The sequence below is a fragment of the Lynx canadensis genome, chromosome E3, assembly GCF_007474595.2.
Source record: "Lynx canadensis isolate LIC74 chromosome E3, mLynCan4.pri.v2, whole genome shotgun sequence".
In the NCBI taxonomy this organism is placed as follows: domain Eukaryota; kingdom Metazoa; phylum Chordata; class Mammalia; order Carnivora; family Felidae; genus Lynx; species Lynx canadensis.
In genome coordinates this window covers 1,049,441-1,075,464 of record NC_044318.1, presented here as the reverse complement: position 1 = coordinate 1,075,464, position 26,024 = coordinate 1,049,441, and the positions used below count along the sequence as shown (strand labels likewise).

The window sequence follows — 26,024 nt, the reverse complement described above, 5'->3', positions numbered from 1 at the left end:
CCCCACAACGCGCGGAGCACAGCCTGGTAAGTCCGCGGGGGTGAGATCCCGGGGAGGCCGAGCCGGCGCTGGCCGCCGTTCCGTCCAGGCGGGCGGGGCCCAGACCAGCTTGGAAAGGGTCACAGAGAACGTTCTCCAGGATGGACATCCGCTTGCTATTTGGGGTGGGGGTACCTCATTGTGTGCAATCGTCAGAACACGCTGAACTTGAGACTTCGGATGTGTTTCGTTCCATGTAAGTCGTAGCTTCCACCCTCTGACTTGAGGGTATTGTGGGGTTTTACACGCGGCCCCTGCGGCGAGATGCGGCCCCGATACACTCCGCACACCCGGGGACGATGAGCGAGTGCAGCGTAACCGCGCAGCCACCCCCGGCCCTAGGGGACCCCCGCCGCGGAGAGCGAGGGCGGCCACCAGACTCGTCCACGGAAGCCACGTGTGGGGCGCGGGGTCGGGAGCAAGCAGGGGCCGCTCTCCACGTCCAGACCTGTGCGCGGCTGTGACACTCGCTGGCAGGGGGACAGTAGCTTCCCGTGAGCACGCGGAGCACACGTGTCTCGATCTCCTCCGGAGCCGAGCTGCCTGCCGCCTCCGTGTCCCAACCGCACCTGGGCCTCTTCCTCCGGAGGCTCCGTCACTTCTGTGGGAGGGAACGTTCTCGGCTGCGAGGAGGCCACAACTGGGTAGCTCCTCCATTTGCATTTGGATTGCTTCTCTCCCCCCCTCCCCCCCCCACCCCCCACCAGGCCCAGTGGCTGCCCTGAGGGAGCAAACCGGAATCATCCAGACCTCCGAGTGGGGGGGGGGGAGGTCGGAGCAGGGAGCTTCTGAGCTGGGGGGAGGACAGAGACTTTGAAGTCTGGCCCTCCTTGGAGTCAGAGGCCTCCAGTAAGACTGCGTCAAATGTAATTAAATGGGGTGCAGTGCGCCGCCCCATGACGGCCGAGCCCAAGCCGATGTCGCCAGTTCCTCGACACCGCGTCCTGGGATCCCCGCTCGGAAAGGAGAGCGGTTATTCCCACCTGCTCCAGCGAATTAATGCGGGCGGAGGAAGGGGTTTTCCCGTGAGGCTGCACTGTCCTTCCCTAGAGCGCCTAGGGGGCCAGACCTCAGACTCCGGCTCAAGAGGCGCCGTGGGGGGTTTCTGGAAAGTGCTTTCTGCGGTATTCTGACCTCTGGTCCCAGCTTCAGCCCCAGCTCGTGGCCCTGAGCCTGGCCCCTCGGCCCCCCTCTGCCTCCATCTCCAGACGCTCGCCTCCAAACGACCCAGGGCCTAACGGGCATCGAGTCCTACAGCTCACGGGGCCCGTGGTGTTCCCTTGCGTCCTGTGCAGCCCGTCACACAGCCTGCCGCAGGAGGACCCCACACGGAGGCCCGGCCGTTCTCCAAGACCTCTCGGGCCCAGGGGGCAGGGCGGAGGGAAAGCAGCGTTAGTCCCCCACCCCCGGGTTTCAGGCCAGCGCCAGCTCACTGGATTCAGCGGGTGGTCTCTGCGTAACCGTCCCTTGGTCTTGGAGGGTGCTGGCGGGGCCCTGCGGGCGTGGAGACGGGGCAGTCCCGAGAGGCCCCGCCGTGTGCCTGAGCCCCCAGCACCACGTAGGGGGCCCATGACTGTGAACCCCAAGCTCACCTGAGACACACAGATCCCCCCACCTCGCCTGCTGAGGGGCACACGGGGTCCTGCGGGCCCAGCTCCGCCCCCAGAGGAGAGGGGTGGCGGGAAGCCCGAGTGGCATCCCAGACCACCAGGCTGCTCTCGGGAGGGGCAGTGCCTCCTCCCGAACCCGCAACCTCGTTAGCATGGGTGGCCCCAGGGTCACCGAGGCCTCTCCCGAGGGAAGGAGCCGGCGTGGCCCCCGTGTGTGCAGGTGGGGAGGCAGTGGCCCGTCGGTGAGAGAGTGGGGTGCCGTGTGCGCGCAGGATGAGGCTGCCGCAGAGGGCTCCCCGGGTGTGGGCGCCCCCTGGAGGAGGCGGCCCACTGCCCAGGTGCAGCTCAGGCCCGGGAGCCCCTTCTGGCCCTCGGGTAGGAGTGAAGGCCGCAGCATGGAGAAGCCCATGTCCTTCCTGTGGGAAGGCCTTGCACCTGGCCTCTCCAGACGGGGGGTTCAGAAGCACGTTCTCAGGCCCGTGACCGTCCGGAGAGGCCCATCTGCATCCCGGGTGCCTCCCCCCGTGCCCCTGCCTCCTCCTGACTCCGGAGAGCGAGCCCGGAACGTTCTTGTGCCTTGCACTCTCCCTTCCCTGGAGAGCAAGGGTGGACGGCTGTGGGTCACTCGGCTCTCTTTGGATCTGGCCTGGCACTGGCTTGTCTGAGCCTTTTTTTTTTTTTTTTTTTTCCCCAGAATTAATTTGGGGCTGAAAAAGGCTGACAGAAGTCTTTGTTCCTTTGACGCTCACTCAGGAAGGAAAAAATCCGTGGAAAATCTGACATCTGCACTATAGGGAGAAGTCAGCGGATGAGGAGGAATATAATTATTCTCTGCTCCCGGAAGAATGTTTCAGATTTTTAAGTGTCTCATATCAACTTAGAATTTGAATGACATTTTAATTATTTTGTTTTTTTCTTCTTTGCCTGGTTTGAATCTCCAAAGAGACCCGCTCTTGGATTCCAAGGGGTGCGGGGAGCAGAGCTGTGCTCACGGGGCTGTCGCGTGACGGCGGCTGCTCTCCTGCCCCGCGGCAGGCACGCGATCCCCGGGAGCTCGTGGCCGTCCGCATCACCGGGACAGGCTCGCTCGGGTCTGGCCAGCAGGCACGCGGGACTTCTCAGAACTCGGTTTTCCTGCGGACACAAATGTGCCACAGAGCTCTGCCCAGGGGGTGTGTCTCTGGCATTTGTGTGACCTAAGCAAACCTAGTTTCCAGAAAGACGGGGACTCCGGTCTTCAAATAGCACACCCGGGTGCCTAGAGCTCATCTCCACGTGGGTGGAAGGTGCCGCCGAGAGGCTGGGTTGCCAGGGTGGCCGAGGGCCGGGTGTGTGCGCGACCCCCCCCCCCCCAGCCCAGCACCCCATCAGAGACGGCAGTGGGTCGGGGCTTAGGACAGCAGAGCGCTAGGAGCCCTTGGGGACAGATGTGCAAGCTGACCATCTGTAAGCCAAGCCCGCGTGCACGGCAGGAGCAATGCTAACTCGGTCTGTCAGGAAGCCTGAAGGGCCACCCCGTGTCGCCGGGACTCCCGTGTCGCCTCTCATCCCTGCTCCTTTGGGTGTTACCGTGTCCTTGCCGCCCGCCAGCCCGAAGTCTCGGCTGCTCCCCGTGCCGCACCCATCCTGTGGGCTCCGTGTTCCAGACACATCCCAACCTGGATGGTCCTTCTGCCTGGACAGCCGCGGAGGCCCCTCGTCACCGATCTCGTGTCCCTCTCTGGCCCACTCCGTCCCCACCCGAACCTGACTGACCCCAAGGCCAAGGGGACCCTCGGAGTTCCCGAACACAGCCTTTCCCGGTCTGCTCAGCTCCAGACCTGCCGGCCCGGGTTCCCTCACACCGCTGCCTGGCATTTCTGCCCCTCACTCCTCCTGCGGCTTGTCCCGGCCTCTCCAGGGCCGCCCACCTTCCTGCTCCAGGGCCCGGGTTCTCTTCTCGGCACCCTCCACGTGCCTGCCCCAGCGCAGCCAGAGAAGGCCTCTTCTGCGCCAGGCTTGACCTGTTGAGTTCTATGTGCTGACTACGCGGGTGGGAAGGCGGGCGGGCGGGTGGAAGGGAGGTAGGCGGGAGGGTGAAGCTGGTAGTACTCGGCCCAGAACTGTTGCAGCTGTAAAAACCACGGTCACGAGGGAAAGCGGAGCCGCAACCCACGCCCGCTTTCTGTCGGTGCGGCTTCTCCCCTTCTAACCGAGCTGTTATGTAAGAGACGTCGCAGCAGAATCTCTGGGACCCAAGCGGGGTCTCCAGGGCCGGCAGCGGACAGCCCCCTCCTAGGAAGGGACCGCAGGGAGCTGCGAGTTCCCAAGAGAAAGCGGGGCTGGAGGCATCCGACCGACAGACGAGCCGCTGTGGTCCCCGAGGCTGCAGACGGGCGGCCCTCCCTGCACGGCCTCTCCCCTGCGTGCCCGGCAGCTGAGCCGCTCCCTGGGCACGCTTCAGACCTGCTGTTCGTGGGGGCGGTGGGGACGTCCCCTCCTGCCCAGCTTCCTCTGCGTCCATAGAAGCGTATGCAGACCCGGGGCCTGTGGCTTTTCCAACCCGTCCGTTTTTAAAGCCTCCCAACCGCGTTCCTGCAGTCATGCTCAGAAAACCTGTTTTCAGGGTGCCTGGCCGGCTCAGTTGGAGGAGCCTGGGCCTTTTGATCTCTGGGTTGGAGTTCAAGCCCCATGTTGGGTGTAGAGATTACTTAAAAAATAAAAAATCTAAAAAAAGCAAAGGAGAGCTGAGTCTTGCATGAAGCACAGAAGGAACTGCCTTTGTAGGAGGAAGCCGGTGTTTTCTACACGTTAACACGGGACTTAGTCACAGAAAAGCCCCAAGCGGGCTTTTCGTACAGCTTCGTTCATGTCTTCTCTGGTCCGTGTTTCAGGTGTGAGAGAAGTTCTGTCCCTCAAAGCTTCCTTTGGGCGGCCCCACCGTGGCGGGTTCGCATGTCCTCGGGAGCGGCTCACGTCCTTCTGTCTTGTCTTGGCAGGGCCTCATCAAGATCCGGGGGGACCGGTGCTGGCGGGACCTCACTTGCATGGACTTCCACTATGAGGTGAGCCCCACACAGGGGACCTGCCCGCCGCGCCACAGGGGCGGCCTCTTGGAGGCCACGGCTCGGCTCACAGGGCTGCCCCCTCCTGCTTTTTTTCTCGGGAGGGGTGGGGGGTGATGGGTAGGTCACGAGGTGGCTTGCAGTGCCCCAGCACGTGGGGAGGGCTCCGTCCCGGAGGACGGGGCTCCCGGTGCCCGTGGCTGCGGGCCTGGCGGTCCCTTGGGCACCGGTCCCTCCACCGCTGTCCACGGTCCTGCCCGGGCACCCTCTCCGGGCAGGTGGGCTGGCCCCGCGCAACCCCAGGCTGGGAGGTGCTCCACTGTGCGCCCTGCCCCCCAGCCGTGGCAGACGGACGTGGGGGCAGGCCCCAGTCCCACTGTGCCCACGTTTCCAAGGCTCCCACACCCCGTTCCCCACCCCTCCCTGGAACCCCACCCAGGTCCAAGCCCTTCTGGACGTTCGTGTCCCTTCTGACCGCTCATGTTTGTGGGGGGCGGGGACCGCATTGGCCCGTGAATGAATTAGCCCGAGAGCATTCGGTGTGTGTGCACAGAGAAGCCGTCCCGGGTGCCACGTCCCTCTTGGTGACACTCCTGGCACGCGCCTGTCGGGACGTTTCCTTCCGCGTTTCCCGCTCCCGGCTTGCGGCTCCAGTACGGCAAAGGCAACGTGCTCTGCCCTTCTTACGAGGCGCTTGCTTGCAGCCCTCCGCCCCTTGGGGGTTTTCAGTCCTGACGTGTTGAGTAGATGCCGACTCTGAGTCCCAGGCACGTTCGGCTTCGCGTCCCCTGTCAACCAGCCCGGGGCAGGGACGTCCCCACGTGTGCCGCATTTCATGGGGGTAGGAGACCGTCCTCGGGGCACATGCGCCACAGACTCCCCTCCCCTCCTGCCCACGGGCCCACGGGTCCGTCCCTGGGTCCTGCAGCCACCTTGCCACAAAGTTCCAGACAGTAAATGTTCCTGGCTCTGAGGAGGGAGGCGGCGTGGGGCCCCTTGGGCTGAGCCAGGGCCCCTGGGGCCACCCAGCCAGTCCGGCCGCGTCCCCGCGACTGCCCGCTGTGTGCAGAGGAAGGGAGTCAGAGCAGGAGGAACAGGTGGCATGTGCCAGAGTCCCCGCGGCACCACCTGCCGTCGCGTGCCCGCAGGTCTTGACCAGAGTGGAGGCGGGACCCGGGACTTCAGTCTCGATGTCAGCAGGAACCTCGGCCAGCAGGGAGGGGCCGGACGAGCCTGCACGCGGGGTGGGCGAGGTGTCCCAGCCTCGTGCATCCTCAGAAGGGCTGGAGGCAGGTGCAGGGAGGCAGAGTTCCTGCATCTCTCCGGCCCTGCAAGGGGTCTGGGCAGACCGGGGGCGTGTGACCCACGTCTTGAGGAGGGGGCCAGCCAGCCGTGATGTCGGTGTGAGGCCAAGGCCGCTGGGAGTCCGTCTTCTAGGACAGGCCAAGTCTTGGCTCAGCGATCGTAGTGGAATCCAGGGTGTAAGGGAGCGGCTGCCCTGGGGCCCTGGTTGCAGTGCCGCTGTCGCAGACCGGGAGCCTGTGCCCCCAGGTCAGGTCTCTTGCAGGGACAGAAGCATCCCCACTGTCTAGGAGAAGCTTTTGCCTAGTGGATCGTGTTCCCCCACGCTCTGGAAGCTAGGTGGAGTGAGGGCACCCGACACAGGTCAGGAGGGGGGGCTGGGACCCCTCGTGCTATCTGCCGCCCGCAGAGCCCCGTCAGGTTGTCTGTGTGCCTGGAGCAAGGATGGGGGCCACACGGCCTGTCCTCGGTGACCTGGACTCCCCAGTCGGTGGCAGGTGGCAGTGGGATGAGAGAGGGCAGCTCGTTCACTGTCACGGCACTGCTGGCGGGAGGCTCACAGGAGGGACCCTCAGGGGACAGCCAGGGAACCGGCAGGGGTGGGGGGACAGGCACGCAGGTGAAAGGGAGGGAGGGGCTTCCGGCTAAGACAAGAACCTGGAGTGCCGTCAGCATGGGGGCTGAGCCTCTGCCTCCCCAGACCGGGCAGTGAGCCGGAGGCCAGCGGCGGGGGGGGTGCGTCGGCAGACCTCCTGCCAGCCCCAAGCGCCGACAGGAGAGGCCCGCACCCGACACCACAGCCTCGGCCCGCGGTGTCCCGTCTACGTCCTCCCGTGACCTGGGCGCAGCTCCTGGTGGACTCAGAACACAGGAGGGCCCAGGCAGGGCCCCTGCGTGTGTGTCATCAGCCTCGGTAGAGGAAAGAGCGGGTGACCTCCATGGACGCTTCCAGGATGAGCCACGGTCCCTGCGGGTCTCACGGTGGCCCTGAGCAGCCACAGCAAAGCCAGCCGTCCCTCAGAAGGTACCCGGGGCCCTGGCCCCCGCGCTCACGGGCTCTTACACGGTGAAACCGTCCACGAGAAAGGCCCCGGGATGGCCTCCCTGCCAGGCGCTCAGCGAGGGAGGAAAGGAAAATGCTGTCTATCTGCCGACACCTCTGTTCCCTGTCAGGGTGGCCGCGAGGTACGGTGGCACCCCACGCGGAGCAGCACGACCTCAGGTAGTGGCCCCCCGTGACCTCTCTGCCCAGAACAAACGAGCCGGGATCTGAACTCGTAAGCTTTACGATGCTTTAGTTCCCGGACGTACCCTGGACGTGCGCACGCCTGAGCGGGCCCCTGCCCGCAGCTGCGGGGACGGGCGTGCGGTGTGGTCTCTGAGCAGCCACACGGGCTCCCGCCTCACTGGCCACCCGCCAGGTTCCACCTGCAGCGCTTCTGGGGTCGGATCTGTGCCCCACCTCAGGCCGCGGGAGGCAGTTGGTAGATGCCAGCACCGGTTTCGTTCTAAAGTCCTTCATGCAGAGGTGACTTTCCGCCTGGGACACAAATCACGTTCGGCTCCCGCGACTGTGAGGTCCTGCGGTCCCTGGGGCGTCCGAGGGGCCTGTCACGTCCACTGTGCTTCCAGGCGCGACTTCCACGCCTGGGCGGAACGGCTGGCTTGAGGGCATCTGCGGGGTCCGCCTCAGAGCCTCGATGCCTGAGCAGACCCTTCAGGAGGCGGGTCCGTGCCACGCGGGGGCCCCCCGGCCTCTACCCCTCCGAGTGCGCGTGAGGCCGTCCACACGAGCACTGCCTCGTCGGTGTTCGCTCCCGGGGCCCCGAGCACCAGCCCAGCCCAGCGGGGACTGCCTGCCCGCTGCTCCCTGAGCCTAAGCCAGCTTTTGTTTGTTTGTTTGTTTGTTTATTTTTGAGCGAAGGAGAGAGACAGAGTGTGAGTGGGGGAGGGGCAGAGAGAGAGGGAGACACACAATCCCCAGCAGGCTCCAGGCTCCGAGCTGTCAGCACAGAGCCCGACGCGGGGCTCGAATTCACGGACCGTGAGATCATGACAAGCTGAAGTCGGACACTTAACCGACTGAGCCACCCAGGAGACTTTTTTTTAATTTTTTAATTTTTTTGTAATGTTTATTTACGGTCATTCTTGGCTCTCGGCCTCCCGGGTCCACACCAGGTGCTCCTTCCCGGGTGCCAGTGACCTCGGCCATGCCAGGATGCTCTCAGGGGGTGACTGAGGCAGGCTGGGCCCCAGGGATGGACAGCAGTGCCGGTGGGAGCCTCCGGCCCCTCCCAGGCAGCCAGGCGTCCTCCCGGGGCTGGGCGGTGTCATGGGGGGCTGCTCACTAAACCCTGGGCATCGTGTCCTCCCTCCCTGGGCGAGCTTCGGTCAGCTGCGCGTGTGAATGCCGGCCCGCCGAGCGGTGACCAGCGTCTTTCACGGCCCACACGCCCTTTCTGGCTGTGCCCGTCGGCCTCGGGTACAGCCGAGGGCACAGCTGGGGCCGCTCTACCAACGCCCCCACCAAGCACAGCAGGACCTTCCTCCTGCATCGCACACCGGCCCCAGCATAGGAGACTTCTGTTTGGGTCTCGGGCCAGTGGGTCCTGTCTGTAACTGCCACCTGGGGACCTGGGTTACCAGCTGTTCACACCATAATTTGATGGGGGTCACCAAACGCCCTTAAATACAGGGGTCCGTAAATCTGGAAGGAACCAGACTCAAGACTGACATTACTGTGAAAGCTACAAATGTTAACATGATGGAAGTGGGGGCTGAGTTAGCTCCCGTGGGTTGGGAGTCGAGGCTCTGTCCCCCCGCAGCATTCCTGATTTCACAGGAAGGAAGTGTATTTTGTGCGTACTGGGGACAGGAGGGGAACACAGCCTGGCTGGGTGCTTGTGGTGGCCCACGCCCTGGGGGCACCCAAAGGGCGAGCTCTGCCAGACCAAGTCCGTGAGAGGCAGGGGTGCAGCCTTAGGGTCAGCGAAGGTCATTGCTGCGCCTTCTTCGTATAGACCCATGCCGCGTGCCCTCGGGGCTGCTTCTGACCCATGTGCGCCTCGAGGCTTGACCCTGTCTTCCCAAGTTGAAGCTGGTAACAACCCCAAGGTTTTCATCAGATCAGTGACACGCATACTAGAGTGTCAACTCTGTGAGGCCAGTTAGTATAACCGAGTTCCCGCGTAGGTGAGAACTTTGCAAGTGTCCTTGTTACTGATTTCTAGTTCCGTTTGTTATTGTCAGAGATCATATATCATGTGATTTCAATCTTTTCAAATGTATTCAGACTTGTTTTGTGGCCCAGAATACGGTCTTCGTGAATGTTCCGTATGAGCCTAAAGCAGGAGTGTCTGTCCCGTATTCGCTGAGTGCTCGTGAAATCCAGCTGGATAGTAGGGGTTTCGTCCCCTGTGTCCCCGTGTTTTGTCTGTCTACTTGTCCCGTCAAGTATTGAGAGAGGAGCTGAACCGTGAAACCACAATCGTGGACTTGCGGACACGTGGGCCGGAAGAAATGACCCTCCCTCGTAGGCCGGTCCGATGCTCCCCCGGCCAGCGGCGTTCGCGCGGCCTGCATCTTCCACGCTGTGATTGTCAGCCCACGTGCGTCCTCGCGTGAGAAGTGTGTGGCGTTGGGCCCTGTTGCATCACCTGGTCAGACTGCCTTCCGGTTGTGTGTTCGTCACGGCGGTCTCGTGGCTGCTGCTGGTTTGCTGTTCCGCCCAGCTGTCCTTTACATCTTCTTGTGTCTTTTTCCGCTTCCTCTGGATTTCTTGGATGTTTCTTACAACCCCTTTCCAGCTCTTTTCTCAGCTCATTAGCTACAATCGTTTTGTTTCCGTTTCCGTGGTAATTTGAGGGCTTGCCGTGGGAGTCTGTCATACGTCACAGCTAGGACCGGGACAGTGACGCGCTCGCTCTCTCCCCGAGCCTCCCGCTGCTGCTGTCGCACGCGTCCTGTTACAGGAGCCACGGGCCACGTCGTTACTGTTGTTGTCCAGTCAAATCGGCCTTTAGAGATCGCACGTTATATCGGAAAGACAGCCTCGTGTGGCTGTCCGAGCCCTCAGCGTCTCCAGGGCTCCCCTCCGACCACCACCTGCTTTCCCTCCACCGGGCGGCCGCCCCTCACACCCCGTGGTGCGGGTTTGCTGCCGCGGGGCTCTTGATCCGAAGGCCTCTCTCCCCCTTGTCGGTGAAAGACGTTTTTGACAGACTTGTTCCGGTCCTTGAGGGACGTGGCTCCAGCGCCCTCTTGCTGGGACCCGGGCTCGGGCGGGATGAGAGCCCCCATGTCTTGCGAAGCCGCCACAGCCACCCCCGGTGTGTCGTGCTCTTCTACCCGGCGCCAGGACGGTCCCGGACCCGTGTGCGCAGCTCGCTTTGTTTCCTTCTCCGCCCCCGTCATCGGGCGGGAAGCGGAGGCGGCCTCAGGGGGTCTGAGCTCCCAAGATGAGCACACACGTGGCACCCGTGTCCGCCTTGGCGTCACCAGGGACGGAGCCTTCAGCCCTGACGTCGGGGCCCGCAGCAGGCCAGCCGCCAGCTGTGTGAGAGAACACGGTACATCTCCCGGTGTCACCGAGACCCTCTCCTGACAGGCGCGAGCGACGTCCACTCCCTGCCACCAGGGAGGCGCCCACAGGGAGACGCCTCCGTGTCCCCAGGGGACACACCTCCACCCCGCAAACAGATGCAAACTTGAGACCGCGGGGCGGACACCTCACCTCCCGGGCTCTGCGAGCCGCGCGCGTCCCGGGTTGGCAGTGATGGTGCGACCGGGGTTTTCTGTTGAACCAGAGTACGTGCAGCTCGAGGGTTTTCAAAACTTGTTTTTGAGACAAGGATTACGCACGTTCCTCTTCTCATTAAAACCTCACGCACATAATTCGTAGTCCCTAAAATGGGAAAAGGGCTGAAAAAGCCGTTTCTGTCCTCACGCTTCTCACTGAGGGCCTGGAGAGGAGGGCGTTGGAACCGACAGGATGGAACGTCGCTTTCCCCAAATCCTGAAACTGTTTTTTCATCACCCTTCGTGTTGTCCTCACGTTTTTCCTTTTTAAAAGTGTCTTTTTGGGGGGCACCTGGGTGGCTCAGTCGGTTGGACGTCCGACTCCGGCTCAGGTCAGGACCTCACAGTTCGTGGGTTCGAGCCCCGCATCAGGCTCTGTGCTGACAGCTCGGAGCCCGGAGCTGCTTCGGATTCTGCGTCTCCCTCTCTCTCCGCCCCTCTGCCACGTGCACTCTCATTCTCTCAAAAATGAATATACGTTAAAAAAAATTTATCTTTTTAAGGGACCCAGCTGTAAAATGACCCACGGGTCCCCCAGCTGACCATCCCCCGGCCTGCAAGCTGGGCCGAGCTCAGGACACTCGGCCACGATTCTCTAACGAGCTGTGGCTGCGGTGGTGAGCACAGCAGGCCCTCCTGCCACTACTTTATGGGGTGCGACGTTCCAGCCACCTCCAGGGTTTACAACCGGATTTTATGACATAGTGGTCTTTTCCAGCATCAGTGCAAACAAAAATAAAACTCTGTCTCCGCCTTGCAGAAGGGAGACCTCGGGACCCTCCCAGCCCCTAGGCCCAGACACAGCCACCCACGGGAGGAGCGTGAGCCTTCGGCCAGCGGTGTGGGGCCTTGGGAAAGGGAGCCATCCTCTCAAGGACTTGTCGTGGGAGGTGTCGGACACCCGTCACAGTACTTGTTCTCATTTCTGTGTGGCAGAGAAGCCAGGTGGAGGGCACGGGGCCCACTCTGTGGCTCACACCTGCAGACTTGGGGCCCCGTCCCCCCACCAACCCGCTGCCCCCTGCCGCGCCAAGCGGCAGATGATTCTACTGAGCATGTGTCTCTGCTTCTCGATAAGTAAGGTCACAGAAACTCGAAGGAACGGGAATTTGCAACAGCTGTCCAAGTTTATTACAAATTTAGGTCACAACCTTCTCAAAACCCCAACAGGGTCCCTGACCACTGTCCTGTCGAGGCTCCCGCTGCCGCGGGCATGACCCAGAGGTGGCGTCGGTGGGCTGCCAGCTGGGGAGGCCCCGAGCTCAGCCCTCCTGAGAAGACGCGTCTTGCCTGACCTCTGCTGAGAACACGCAATTACTCACAAAACCCCAGGAAACAGTCCCTTGTCCCAGAGATGCGGTTCCCAGAAATCTGCCCCAACCAGAGATAAACACGAAGTTCAAGAAATGAAAACTGGCAAAGAACATGGAGCCCCCAACTGGGGGCAGCCCCGCCCTGGGCGCCCCCTGCCAGGAACACAATGAGCCTGCCTTGGGCGGCTGACGGTGGCCTGGCCGCTGCAGGGCCTGGAGGCGGGGCCTTGGGGGGCTGGCCGGCCTCACCCCCGACCCAGACAGTTTGTTTCTGCCAGGAAGACACTTTAGCGACCACCGCCCGCGCCTCGGGCTCACTCCCACCTGCACGTCGAGGGAAGGAACAGATGAGACGCTCAGCGCCTCTCCCTGCAGCATGACTCCGTGAGGAACTTGGCCTCTCTCCCCCATCTCCCCAGGAGCAGGGGGTCCCAGAAGGCGGACAGCTGTCGCCGGGACCTCTGCAGATCGCAGGAGGGCCCACACCTCCGGAGAAGCAGATGTGACCCCCTGGTGCGGTGACTTCTGAAGGACTGACCTCTCTGAAGGCCAAGTAGAAACATGTCTCCGTGTCCTGTCACCAGCTGGAGGCCGTGAGCGAGGCTTGTCTGGAAGGGCCCAGCAGAAGAGACTTCCTTGTGCTTGTTGCTCAGTGCTGGACGGTCCACTGTGAAGGACGAGGGGCCGGGGGCGGCCTGTCCGCGGGGCCCCGTGGGCCGTAAACCCCAGATGATCGTGAAGAGGAAGGCGCATCCTGGGCACACGTGCTGTACTCGCTCAGGGGCCCAGGGAGCCCCACCCACACGCCTGCCACCGCGTGTCTGGGCCACGGAGGGTCCGAGTCGGCCGCACCCGGGGTTGAGGGCCGGGGGACCTGGAGAAAGCAAACAAGGCCCCGAGGCCGTGCGGGCAGGTGCGCCCTTCTTGTTCACAGGTGGGAACACGTGTCACGTGCTGAGAGCCCCTGGGACAGACGGGGAGAGGCCCGTGGGGTGCTGCCCCAGGCTGCAGACGTCTGCTCGGAACACGCGTAGACGCAGAGCTGTGAGCTAGACGGGTGTGGACGGAGCCACACTCGGTTTTCCCGCTGGGCCCACCGAAGGGCCCAGAGCCCGTGACACGCGTGCCCAGGCCGGGCTCCCATCGAAGGGAACGTACCTGAACCAGGGGCGGCAGCGTCTTCAGGGCCAGAAGGTAAGGAGCGTCTCTGCAGTAAGTGACGGCGAAGGACCCGCGTGCCCGCACAGCACAGGCAGCTGGGCCGGAGGGACAGGTCTCCCTTGCGGTGGAACACCAACTGACCAATGAGGAGGAACGGCGGACCCAGAAGTCATGGCTCAGAGGCCAAGAGAGCCACGGATTCTGGCAAGAACCCACAAAGGATGCTGGAATGCAGGCGGGGGTGGGGAACTCCACGGCCCCAAAGTGCTGGGCACGGCCCGGCCGACACCCCCTAACCGGGTCCAGGTGGAAACGGCCATGCTAAGGCACATGGTCCCCTCAGGCCCCCGGGGACAGGCCCGTCCCCTCCTCGGCCTCCTGCCCGAAGTGCAAGCCCCACATCTACCGTGAGGGACACCCTGCAGATGCGCTAGTCTGTGTCTAAGATTCACACGAGGGTCTAGAGAGTCTGGGGGCTGGGTCGCCTTTTGTTAAACACATCCTGCCGGGCAACAGGAAGAACCTGAGTCAACCGTCCCTGGTTGTGACCGAGACAGCTCACCCTTCACGCTCAAGCACTGAGGGGGCCAAGCACACGAGGTGGGGAAGAGTGCCGTTCAGGGAGTCTCTTTCCTATTCTACCGACTTTTCTCTGAGCCAGAAAGTGTGTCCAATGGAAAGCAAGAAAAGTGTTCCCAGATGGGACGGTGGCCCTTCCCCGGCAGTTGTCCGGCCAGGAGCTGCCCCCAGCCTGAGCCAGGGGGCGGGGCGGCCGAGGGCCGCTGTGTTCGCGACCCACTCCCGCGGCCTCTCATCCCATCCCGCCACCCTGCGTGTCCAGGGCAGCATGCGGCTGGCGTCCTTGGACCAGCAGTCCCCACCTCTGCCCACTCACGACAGACAGAGGGACAGGAACTGGTGTCCACACCACACAGGTGCCACGCCAGGGCACCTCGGGACTGGGGAGCAGGTGGGCGCGGGGTCCCGGCAGCAGCTACAGACGAATACTTCCTCCTCTGGCCTAAATCACCTGTGACGAGGAAGTCCTTTAGCGTCAGAAGCATCTTCAGAGTTTCAAAGCTGGAACTGCACCGGCCCCGCCGCTCTCGTCCGTCTGTCCCTTTGGCCCCAGCCTCCCCCTCTGATGGTGACGTCCTCGTGTGAGGTGTGCGTGCGGGGAGTGTGAGCGCGAATCCTCGAGAGAGAGAGAGAGAGAGAGAGAGAGAGCGTTGGCACACGGCCTGCGCACGCCCAGCGGCAGCAAGGGAAGGAGCAAGTCCCCTCGCCTGGGCCGGGCTCCCCCACACCCGCTCCATCGTGGGCCACACACCCTTCCTGGAATCCGAGGGCTCCGGTTGGTGTTCGAACCTGTGGAGCTTGCGCGGGTGTGTGAGGAGGGCACACAGCCTTCCGCGTGGCCTGCTCCCAGCCTCCTCTCCTGCCAGGGGTCTGAGGGAAGATGGGGCCCCTGAGGTCAGGGGCGTAGGGCCTGTGAGCCGGGCCCTGGGACGGCCAGCACCGCGGCTGAGTCAACACACAGGCCTCGTGGGATGTGCACACCCGCCCCCCTCACACGTGTGCGGAGGCCATTCCCGGGAACACACACAGGGCCGGAACGCCCACCCCCGGCAGCCTCGGAGCAGAAACCTCCCGCGTGCGAGCGCTGGCCCGAAACATGGGCTCCCCCGGTGCCCCGTCCCTTTGGCCAGGACAGACCTGAGCTCCTAGGTCACCAGGACCGTCAGGGCACCACGATGGGTCAGCGTCAGAAGCTACAGGAGACCAGGCAGGGGATGGCGATGCACACCCTGAGCAGTCGCTGGTCCTCAGTACCGCCGCCCCCCGCCGCCAGCACGTGAGCCGCTGGAGAAAGGGCCACAGGACCGGCCTCCCCTGTGCCCTTGCCGGCCAGGATGTTCCCAGACCTCTCCCTCCCCTAAAAACCCCCTTGTGCTTCTGGGCCCGCCGGTGGGTGCTGCGTGGGCAGGGGTCCCCTGTGGGCAGAGCTCCAGACTTGGCTGACGGGCCTGCTTCTGTTCCCCAGACGCAGCCGGTGCCCAACCCCATGGCCTACCTCCTGCACCAGTCCCCCTGGTGGGCCCACCGCTTTGAGACGCTCAGCAACCACTTCCTGGAGCTCGTGGTGCCTTTCTTCATCTTCCTTGGACGGCGGCTGTGCATCCTCCACGGGGCCTTACAGATCCTGTTCCAGGTGAGCCCACGGCCGACGTCACCCCTGTAACTGTCCCCGAGATCGCGGGCTCTGCTGGGGGAACGAGGCACATGGCCCAGGACGTGCGACCGGGAAGCCCTCCGTGGTGCCTTCTATGGGGTTCCTTTCACGTGCGAGCTGCACGTCGGGTCTCCAAGGAAAGGGCTGGTGGTGGTCTACTTCCACGCGGACAGCTGTTCTCAACCCCCGGCTCCGGGGCCCCTCCGCGGTGGGCAAGGGCTCCACCACCTGCCTCCCCTGGGGCGCTGACCATCCGGGACCTCTCCTTTCCCTAAACGTGGGCATCTACCTGTCGATCCCCAGGAAAAACACTGTGGGGACTTCCAATTCCTACGTCGTATTTATTGTCCTCGCGGACAACGACCGGTCCCGTGTGTGTGCCACGTGAGAGTGCTCCTGGGAACACCTATCCAGACGGAGGGGCGCGGGGCCTGGCCGTCCTGCTCCAGACCCTGGGGTGCGCCGTGGTGGCGGTGTGCTTTGGGCTGTGCTCCCTCGGTTACTGAGTGTGTCCCACGGTGCGGACGTCCTGCAGCTGTACCATCCGGGGTGTTTCCAGGTTTTCACCGTCACAGACAAATGGGAGTCCGTGTCCCAGGCGGGTGCGACGTCACGCGGGACGCGTCCTCTCCTCTCCCTCCGGCACGTGAGCCCGCTCGTCCCGCCTCCTCGCCAACTCTGCTCCGGTCGGTCTTTCCGTTGGCCGTTCTGGTGGGTGAGGATCCGACGGGGGGAGTGGGATCCGACGGCAAGAGCCGCCACCTTCACGAAGGCCCTGCCTTCCGGCGCCTGCGGTGCGGGTCGTCCACAGCAGAGTGTCTCATACCCACCGGGGTGGCTTCCTGCCGGACGCATCACTCAAGTTGATCCTGTCGGCACAAGTTTTCTCAGCCGTGTTGCTCTCTGCTGCTGGGGTGCAGACACAGCGCTGACTTGCACGTATCGGCCACGTCCGACTGCCCCTGCGCTCGTCGCCTGTCCCTCTGCTCGCCTGTCCCTCTGCTCGCTCACCCCTTGAGGCAGTACGCGCTCCGGCTGCTTTTGTTCTGGGTTTTACGGGTCCCGAGTGGATGCTGAATTTCAGCAAGCGGTTTTTTGTCCAGCAGCTGGGAGAGGGCCTCCCCTCCCGTAAGCTGTAACACGGGGAGTCGCACGAAGGCCGCGAACGCTGAGCCAGTCTCACATCCTCGGGTGAACGCGGCTCTGCCACACGTGTACTTCGACACGTCCCTGGGAATAACTTGCCGGTATCCGTGTGCATCTGGTGTGGCCGCAGGGAATGACGTCCGTCGCCAGTGGCGGCCCGTCCGCCCCCAGGGCGGCTCCGCGAGGGCAGGCGGCCACGGGGCAGAGGCGGCACCTGGGGGGCTGCTGGACAGGCCGGGTTTGCATTTGTCCCGAAGGCAGATTTAGCAGCAAACGTTTTCCTGGGAACTGGGCCATTGGTCACAGCAGAGAGGTTTCTTTCCGAGCGGAGGCAAGACACGTTCTCAAGTCACAAGTGCACGTATCTCAACTGGTGTTTTTGGACTTGTTTTTGCGTCTTTGGGTTTCCTTTTGTTCCTTTCAGCCTTCTTGAACTATTTTTGTTGTTCCATTATTTCTCTCTGAGTTACACACGTGGCTTCTTGCGGGTTGAACGCATGCTCTTTGCACAGACTGAAAAGTCTGAATTTCCTCCCTGTTTTGCTGCCACGGCCGCCCAGGCTCTGCTCCGGCCCTCCAGTGCTTCGGTGGCTCTGCTTTTTTAATACGCTTTTTTAGAACGGTTTTGGACTTACAGAAAAGCTGAGTGCGGAGGGTCCCCTTGTCCGTGAACTTGTTGCATTCATGTGACACCCCGGTCACAATGAGCGTGGCCGGGCCCGTGACCCCCGCTCCCCCACCCTCTGATGAGGGACGCGCCCAGGCCGGCAGGGGCGCTGCGCATCACGCCTGCCCATGCGCACTTGAGCCCCGTGGTCCCACGGCCCCAAGTCAGCAGGAGGCGGCCTCGGGCAGAGGCGGAGCATCCCCGAGAGCGTCCGCCAGTGTGGGCGCCACCTCGTGCTGGACCCTCCTCCGCTGTCCAAGGATGCCCGGCCAGTGGGCTCCCCTGTCCCCTCCCACAGGAGACCTTCCCCCTCCCCATTCCAAGGCGACTCAGAGGACCCTGGCCAGCACAGCCCGCTTGGCGTCAGGGTTACCATGGTGCCGGAGAACCGCTCGGCGTTGTGGGGCCTTAATTAGCCGCCGCCTCGGCTGCTCTTCCGGGCTGTGGACCACGGGACCCTCTCCAGGCTGTAAACCTGCCTGGGCCCGCGAGACCAGCTTGCACCTACTGCTTTCTCTCCAAAACCCCGAAGCCAGGGTTTGACGAGTGGAAGAGGAAAGCACACCGTCCCGTTACTTGACCGGATGAGGGTGGGAGGTTTGCGCTAGTAGAACGGACGGAGGGGCTTCGGCGCCTTGAGAGCGGGATTTGAGAGATCCTCACTTGCCCGCAGAACCAGGGCCCTCGAAGCGCCCTTGTCCGTTCACGGAGTGCTTGGCGGGAGTCCTGCGTCAGGACCGGCGCCAGCTTGCCGGACCCGGCCGGGCCGCAAGTCCGAGTCCTGGCCTGGGGCACCGGCGTCTCCACTGCAAGCAGAGGGTCTCAGGCCACGTGGCCGGTCTCGACCCTGTTCTCGGCTCTGCCGCCTGCATGCGTAACGGCACACGGCGATGGCGCAGGAACGCGGGGCAGGGGAGGCCAGAGCCGGACCTTCCCGACCTGCAGTTCTGGGCATTATTCTACAAGACCAGCCCTTCTGCTTGTAGTCCGGGCAGGTCCCCAGTGTCCCCCCTTCTAGTGCCATGCCGTGCGCCAGACAAGGCAGCATAACGCTAGCACGGCGGCTCTCCTCCGAGGCACGGTCTGATGTCCCCAAGGGGCTGGGCCCCAGCTCCCTGGAGCAGGGAGGATGGATGGCCAGCTGGTCCAGCCGCGACGCGTCCGGCCCCCTCCCAGGCAGCGTGGGGTCTCAGGCTGGGGGGGCCGCAGGGCGCAGTCTCCGGGCGGGAGCGGGTGTGCCGGTCACCCCAGCGAGCGGTACGCTGTGGGCACGCCCACCCGAAGGTTTCCGCGTTGTCCTGACGGGGGCCACGCTCCCGTTTCTGCACCCGACACACTGAGGGGCGTCTCTGGTTCTGTTTGTTTCCGTTCATTCCTTCGGGGAAGGGTTGAGGATGTGAGCATGCTCACCTCCTCCCACGCTCAGTTTACACAGCTGTTCCGGAGGGTTCTGCAACGCCACCGGTCCGCTGTCTCCTTGGAGAGGTGCACGTGAGAGGCGACAGGAGAGCTGAACTGCGCGGTCCCGGACACCCCCCCCCCCCATTCTGCCACCTCAAGCCTCAGGGAGAGACCCTGGCAGGGGGGCACCCCTCCTAGCATGGGAGTGGGGGTTTGCCAGGCACGTGGCTCCTGGTCAGTACAGAGACCAGTCGTTCACCCCACACCCGTCTCTTCCGCCTCCCACGGTGTCCTGCTCCTTCCGGTCTCTAGGACTTTGGGCAGAATCGGGAACGTGTCACACTGGGGGCCTTCACCAGGGATGCGGGCGCAGAGAGCTGCCTCCCCCAGCCCCTGAGCCAGAGTTGGGGTCCTGGCCACAGCAAGTCACCTACAAGCACGGGTATCCTCTCTGAGACTGGGAGCTGAGAGCCCGGCACGGGAGTTCCAGAAACCCCTTTCCTTTGATGTCTGTTGCATCACCGGACCGCCTGCTCAGCGTCTCCTGAGCCCAGGATCCCATGCGCACGGCTCAGCATCCTGAGTGTTCTCCGGGGCTTCCCTCTGGCCCCCGGGGGGGCAGCACGCGGGGCTGCCGGCCCAGGTCTGGTCTCCCGCGGCCCACAAGGTGACCTGCAGGCATGTTTCAGGCTCTGTTGCCGCCGTAAACACAGTGTGATCCGTTCACTGTCCCTTAGGAGAGGCTGCAGCAGTGGTGTCCCCTCAGCACACTGGGGCCACGTACGCCAAATTCCCTTTTTCTTATTAAAAGTAACCATCCCGATGGATGGGAGGAGGGACGAGGGGAGTGAGCCAGGAGCGTGCGTTTCTGCAGCCTCAGGGCTCCTGCTGCTTTGTCAGAAGCAGACTTCATACCCAACGTCGCGCTCTGTGGCACCCTAGCTCTCCGGGTCAGGACACCCCAGGTGGGCTCCCAGGAGGGTGACCAGCACGGGGGGGGGGGGGGGGGCGCAGGTAGGTGAGAAACAGGTTTGTGCCACTGCCCTACTCAGACCCACCAAGATAGGAACCAAGGGACAGCCAGGCCTCTGGTCACTTTGGGCCTGTTGCCAGCCTTTCAGCACATCCTCCCCAGCTCTGACCCAGACAAAATTGTCAGAAGCCTGTGGGGCCGGAACATTCTGGATAATGGACTTGTGGGCCTCTTCCTGACATTTCCTCCTCTCCATGGCCTGCGCGGGAGGGGGGTGGCCCATGGGGAAGCATCAGGGCAGAGCCTCCCCACGCCCCATCCCGACTCCAAAGGCGGGGGTGCGCTGGGAGCCCAAGGGCCAGGAGGTGGCGCCAGGGGTGGGATGGCTGGCCACCGACCGTGACCCGCAGCGGAGCCGCTTGGTTCCCCGCAAGCTGTTCGGCAGTGGCCCTCCCCGGGGCAGGTCCCACGCAGCCCCTATTCTCACATGTGGCTGGAGATGCTGGTCACCAGGCAGAGGACCGGGTCTGGGCTGACAGGACCCGTGTCCCCAGATGCAGACTCAGAGCCCCCAGCTGCCAAAGTTAACGGTGCCACACAGGGGCACCAGCGAGCCTCAGAAGGCGGCCGGCGTCTCAAGCCTCAGGCAAGGCCTCAGGGCCTCTGGGGATCACCCGCGAGGGGGCAGCTGGCTGCAAACGTCCCCCTCTTCGGGGAGTCTGCAGCAGGAGCGAGGGCCCCACAGGAGATGGCCCGGCCTGTGCTGAGCAGCTGGGGAGGGAGGGTCCGCCCGGGCGTTGCCACCAAACCCCAGTTCACTCTGGGCGGATGGGGTTGTGGGCCCCCGTGGCCTGAGCCGTCTGCCCCTCCAGGAAGCCTCAGGTTAGGGCACGGCAGAGGGAGTGGCCAGCAAAGCCTCTTGATGGCACTCAAGTGGAAAACACCGGCGATCTGGCACAGAAGCGGGAAGAGCAGGGTCCGTCACACCCCCGGCAGCCACCCGCAGGTTTCCCGCCCCGGGCACTGCAGCTGCGGCCGGCGGCCAGCACGAACGGCCCGTCGCCACTGCGGGCCAGCAGCCCTCCTTTCGGCAGGCACGCCACGGTCCAGGGTCGTTTGTTGCCCGAACGATTCTCCTTTAAGGAAATTTAAGACATATTTAATAATTCACGCACGTATGGCCGTTGCGGACTCTGCCCCCCCCCCCCCCCCCCCCAGGGCACAGACCCAGGTCTCCCGGGAGCTGTGCTGCTGGAACGGTGCTCCGACAGGCCGCAGCCGGCTCTGGACTCCGGCCACCTTCCAGGACTGCTCTGTCACGTGGGCGTTTGAGCCCGACACACGATGCCCAGGGGTCTCCACTGTGGACTCGCACCGCTGCGACCCCGGCTCCTGCTGGCGTCGTGAGCCTGCTGGTGAGGCTCCCACAAGCGAAGCGCGCCTGTGTTTCCTTGGGCTCCTCTCATCGGTGTGCTCAGCACTGTCGTCAAATTAGAATGTTTGCACCTGCCTTCCTGATATTCTTACTGCCACACCTCCCCGGGTGTGACAGACCCGTGCCCCTGGGGGCTGCACTTTGGTCCGCGGTGGTCTGGGCCTCCGTTCACAAGGCGGCCCCTGCTCTGTTCCAGCAGTTCGGCGGACTTTTATCGCGTCCGTTTGTCCGAAGTCCTTGCGGTGAATTCTCCATCTCTCATGTGACCTCTTAAACTCTCAAAGTGCGTTTGGTTCTTTTACGTAGTTTTCCTAGTTCTCCTAATCATGACGACGTTTTCTCATCAATTCCTTACTTTACTCACAGTAGCTGCTTCAATGCTCTTACCTCCTCGTTGCAGATTTTCTCATGTGATCCTACTCCCATTCCATCCCAGCGGTGGCAGCGTGTCTGCAGAGGTGACCGGACGCCGGCCACCACGGGCCGTGCTAGTGAGCGTCCTCTCGGTGCTGAGTTCTCTGTCCTGACGAGCGGCTAACTGTTCACGGGTCCGTTTCTCCGTCCCGGGCAGGTGGGACATACCCTTCGCTGCAAGGCTGGTCTGGCCCTCACAGGGCCTGCGCCTCACCAGGGTCTCTGCTCGGCGCCTAGCTTCTTTTCCCCGCGTGAGCTTCCACGTGCCCGTGACTCAGTGGCAGCAGGCCCGAGGGCACCCGGGCCATCCCTGCAGCACTCGTGTGGCGAGCGCCCGACACCTCAACGGAGTCAGGCTTGCGCTCCTGGCGTTCCCTCCCTGTGCTGAGGCCGCCCAAGTGCCTCCGGGGAGAGCAGAGGCCGGAGCGGTGCCGCGGCACTGGCCGCCATGGCTTGCGGGACCGCCGCCTCACCTGCTCTGTCCCCGCCGTCCCGCTGCCGCACTATATCCGCCCCTCGGGCCCTTAGCCCGGAGAAGCCCGTCGCCCAGATGCCACTGGGGCTGCCGAGCGACGATAAGGCAGGACGGCGGTGGCCTTGGGCCCCAGAGGCTGACCCCACTTTTCCAGGATGAGGAGGCCGTGGCGGGATGCCAGCTACCATTCCTCTGCCTCAGCCCGTCCCCGTCAGGCTCTACTCGGTGGAGACAGGAGGAAGGGCGTGCGATCGGATTGTTCCGGGGAGGCAGACAGGACGGGGCGTCCCCGTCCTCGGTCTGGGTGTTTACAGACGGAACTCGGGGAGGACAGCGGGCCACGTGGTTCTGCCCAGTTCTCAGCTCTGGGGCCAGACCCCATGGCTGCGCCCTGGTGATCTGCCTCCCACGTGCCAAGTGCTGTCGAGAAACCGTGCGACCACCCTGCTCCCCCAACCTCTGTTCCGACGTGTTGAGTGGGCGAGCCCCGTGCCACTCCGACTCCAGCCTGCCACTCCACACGCCACCTGTCCTGCACGTGTTTGACATCTTTCAGTCTAAACGCTTACACGATCTTTACTGCTAATTCAGCCTGGGACACGAGAGCCCGCCAGAGCCCCGTGAGCCTGTGCCTTGCTCCACTGGGGTGTCCTGGCCCCCTTTCACTCTGACACACGGGTCTCCTTCCCCTTTGGGGGGTTTCTGGAAAGTCCAGCAGGAAGCCCCCGATGCTGCTCAGCCCGTCTCCCTTCCCTCGAGGGTTTGTCAAGTTGCCTTCTGAAGCACCACTCAGATCTCAGCAGAATCCCCCTGCCTTTCCCCTGGTGTTTTTATTCTCCTTGACACACTGGAGAACGTCAACGTTCTCTGCCAGTGAGGCTCCTTTAAGATTAGCAGCTTTGGACTGGGTTTCTCTGGGGTCTCAGAGACGGCCGTGAGGGGCCAGAGGGGAGACTGTGCCTCGGTACCTGTGCAGGTTCCACCAATTACGCCTGGAGGGGAGCCCCTGGGCCATGTCCCCGGGCACTACGAGGGTCAGCTCAGTGTCTGTAGGCAGAGGTGGGTGCTGGCGGCCAGCAGCGAGAGGGCGGCTGCCGGGCCCTGCGGGGCAGGGGTGCAAACGCCCCACCTAGCCACCCCAGGTGGGCCCCGGTGTCCTGGCTGGGCCAGAGAGGACTTTGGGAACGCACCCCAGTGCGGTGGGGGGGAGAAGGCAGGGCTCACCGTCTCGGCGGCAGCCGAGCCATAGGGAGCAGCGGAGGGAGCTTCCGCTGGCACCGCGGCCCCGGAGCTGCACCGAGCCCGCCAGCCCCGCGGGGTCCCGACAGAGCGGACCCCCAGTCGACGGCACGGAAAACACGACTTTTGTCAGAAGACGCAGGCAGCTGCCAACGGCCAAGACGGCAGAGAGGAGGCACGGCTTCCCCTCGAGTCACCTGCTGATGCGGCTGGGAGAGCGTCCGGGGCCCCGGGCCCAGGGAGACCAGCACCAGAGGTCAGGGGCCTGGAGGAGGGGGACCAGGATGCCGTGTGCGGCACACTGCGGGGGGAGCCCAGTGTGCCCAGGGCACCTGCCAGCTGGGACCAAGGCCCGGGGGAGAAACCATCTAGGGGCTCGGAACCAAGAATTCCTCCTGGGAGAGCCGTGAGTCCCTGCCTCTCACGTCCCACCTCGTGATGTGCCCTCATCCTTAAAGCTGCTGAGACTCGCTGGAAGCACGGCTCCTCCTGCCAGAGCCTCCTGAGGCTGGCGGCTGTGACCCCACCTTCCTCCCCAGTGGCCAGCACCAGGACCGGCTGCAACCACAACTCGGGAAGTAAGGGGCTGGGGCGTCAGCTGGGACTCGCCCGCCACAGAGAAGAGCAGAGGCAGAGTGGCCCCCAGCGCCCACGGGCCACGCGGGGAGACCTGACCTCGACGCCCCGCTCCGGGCCGTCCCACGGTGAGGTCGCTGCAGGGGGAGACGGCCTGCTCGGCTTGGTGACGGCCACTGGCTTGTCCAGGCCGTAGTCGCTGCCGAGGTCTGTCCGTCTGCTCACGTGTGCGGATGACCGGCTCGGATTCTTCTCGCCTCTGGGCCGATTCTGCTGCTTTCTGGCTTCCTCTTTTTCTCAAAGTCCCTCCTAGAGCAGGTCCGTCTGGCCACTCCCATCCTCACGTCTCCTGTGAACGTGTCAACTCCTGCCCCGTCCTGCCTCCCTGCCCCCCCTTTCCCCCGGCCCCAGACTTGCGGGCCGCGGCCATCCCAGGGCAGGTCCCGGGTGCGAGTGGGGCCGCCGGCCGACAACGGGGTCTGGGTGCAGAGGAGTCCCCAGCCTCACCCCACATGCAAGAAGCTAATTCGCAACTAAACACGTGACGTTTACACCCGTGTGGCCCCAGAGTAACCAAGCGTCTCTCGGGATGCGTCTCAGGACACACAGAGCACTGCTTGTAAAGCCTCTAAAAAACTAGTCACTTGTAATTTTGTGAAAATGTCAACTGCAACCCGATGCCCCGACAGAAGCAGTCTGCTGGCTGGAAACGACTGGAACGCACGAACGTCTAACAGGCCCCACAGGGACACCCCAGCACTGCTCCCGCGGGGCACACTGAGACCCTGCGGGCTTTGCTGGGTCCCGCACGCCCGAGCCCCACTGCACACGTGGTGGCCGCGGGTCTCGGGACACCGAGGTTTCGTGCCTGCCACGTTCGGGGACAGGCAGAGTGACAGAAGGCAGAGGTCAGCTCACAGGTCATAGGGTGGGGGGGCGGACGACACAGGCACCAGGGGACTATCTGGAGTGGAACTTTCTAGGTTTTATGGTGATTTACACGAGAGTCAGCGTTTGTCAAGAGCCTGACCTATACGCCTTTATCATCTGTGTCAAGAGAACGGACTTAGAAAGTAAGGACGCACGTTTGCCAGAAGCTCACGGCTGCTGCTGCCCTCGCCGCCTGCTCCTGCCGGGTTCCCGAGTCCGAGCCGCTCTGAGGGCACCCGTCCATCCCCAGGGAGCGGCAGCCCAGGGCATCGGCGCCTCCTTGGAGGACTGGCCTCACAGGACCCTCCCCACGCGGGTCGGGCGCGTCTGGCTGAGCCGTGCGCCCAGGGCGGCGTGGGTCTCTGAGGCCGGATTCGCGGCCCCATGTCCGCGAACGGGGTGCGGGCCCAGCAGCCTCCCCACCCCTCCCCCTCCAGTGCCCACTGACAGGGCTGTAATCGGGCCTGATTATTTTCAAGTCACTAAAACAACTTAAACATGTGCAGCTGCCAGAAGGAACTTTCCCCGTTTCTGGCTGGGATGCAGCCGTGACAGCCAGCATCTCGCCGGGAAACAGGCTGGGTGTGCGGGAAAACCCCAGGCTGTTGGCACTCCGTCGGCTCAGAGATTCTGTGACCTTACTTCTCACAGCCAAGGTGCTAAGTCGCTTTTAGGGATGAGCCCTATCGGCAAACTGCCACAGCCTGGGTAGTGGGAAGTCGGCAGACAAGTGGTAAAGCCGGTGGCGGTTTCTCCCCCAAGCACATCTGGACTTCCTAGACCCCAGGTCCCCCCAGACCCTGCAGCAGAACCAGCCTCTCGGGATGGACGGGGGCCAGCCCCGGCTCAGGCTGAGAGCGTGCCGGCGGTCCAGCCCCACTGAAGCCGAACCCGAGTGGAGGCCGGCCACGCTATCCCAGCAGGCGCCCCGGGCCCCAGCCGGCCTCGTACGTGGTCACTCAGGACGTGCCTCGGGGACCGCTGGCTGCGGAGGATGGGGTGGCCGCACAGGCGCCCCCCACCCCTAACTTCCGGGTAAGCAGCCAGAGCCTCGTCCCCCTCCCGCGTGACTTGGGCACAGGTCCCCAGGGGCTGCCGCGGGCCTGTACTCGTCGACGGTCACCACAGCAATTGCCCCGACGCAAACTATGGCATCAAACAGTGCAAGGAGACCAGCTGGCGGTCCCGTGGGTGGGCACCGGGCAGCCCTGGAGGCCGGGTTCCACTCAAAGCTCTGGGAAGAACCCGCCTCCGAGATCAGCTGGGACG

General features: G+C 63.8%; 1 protein-coding gene across 1 annotated transcript in view; it reads left to right on the top strand.

The window, feature by feature from the left end:
- Positions 1-26,024, top strand: part of LMF1 (lipase maturation factor 1) — a 100,988-nt gene that overhangs the window by 59,458 nt on the left and 15,506 nt on the right. Inside the window, exons 5-6 of the mRNA XM_030300552.2 lie at positions 4,628-4,693; positions 15,311-15,478. Coding sequence (XP_030156412.1) covers positions 4,628-4,693; positions 15,311-15,478 — 234 coding nt within the window. The remainder of the gene's footprint in view (positions 1-4,627; positions 4,694-15,310; positions 15,479-26,024) is intronic.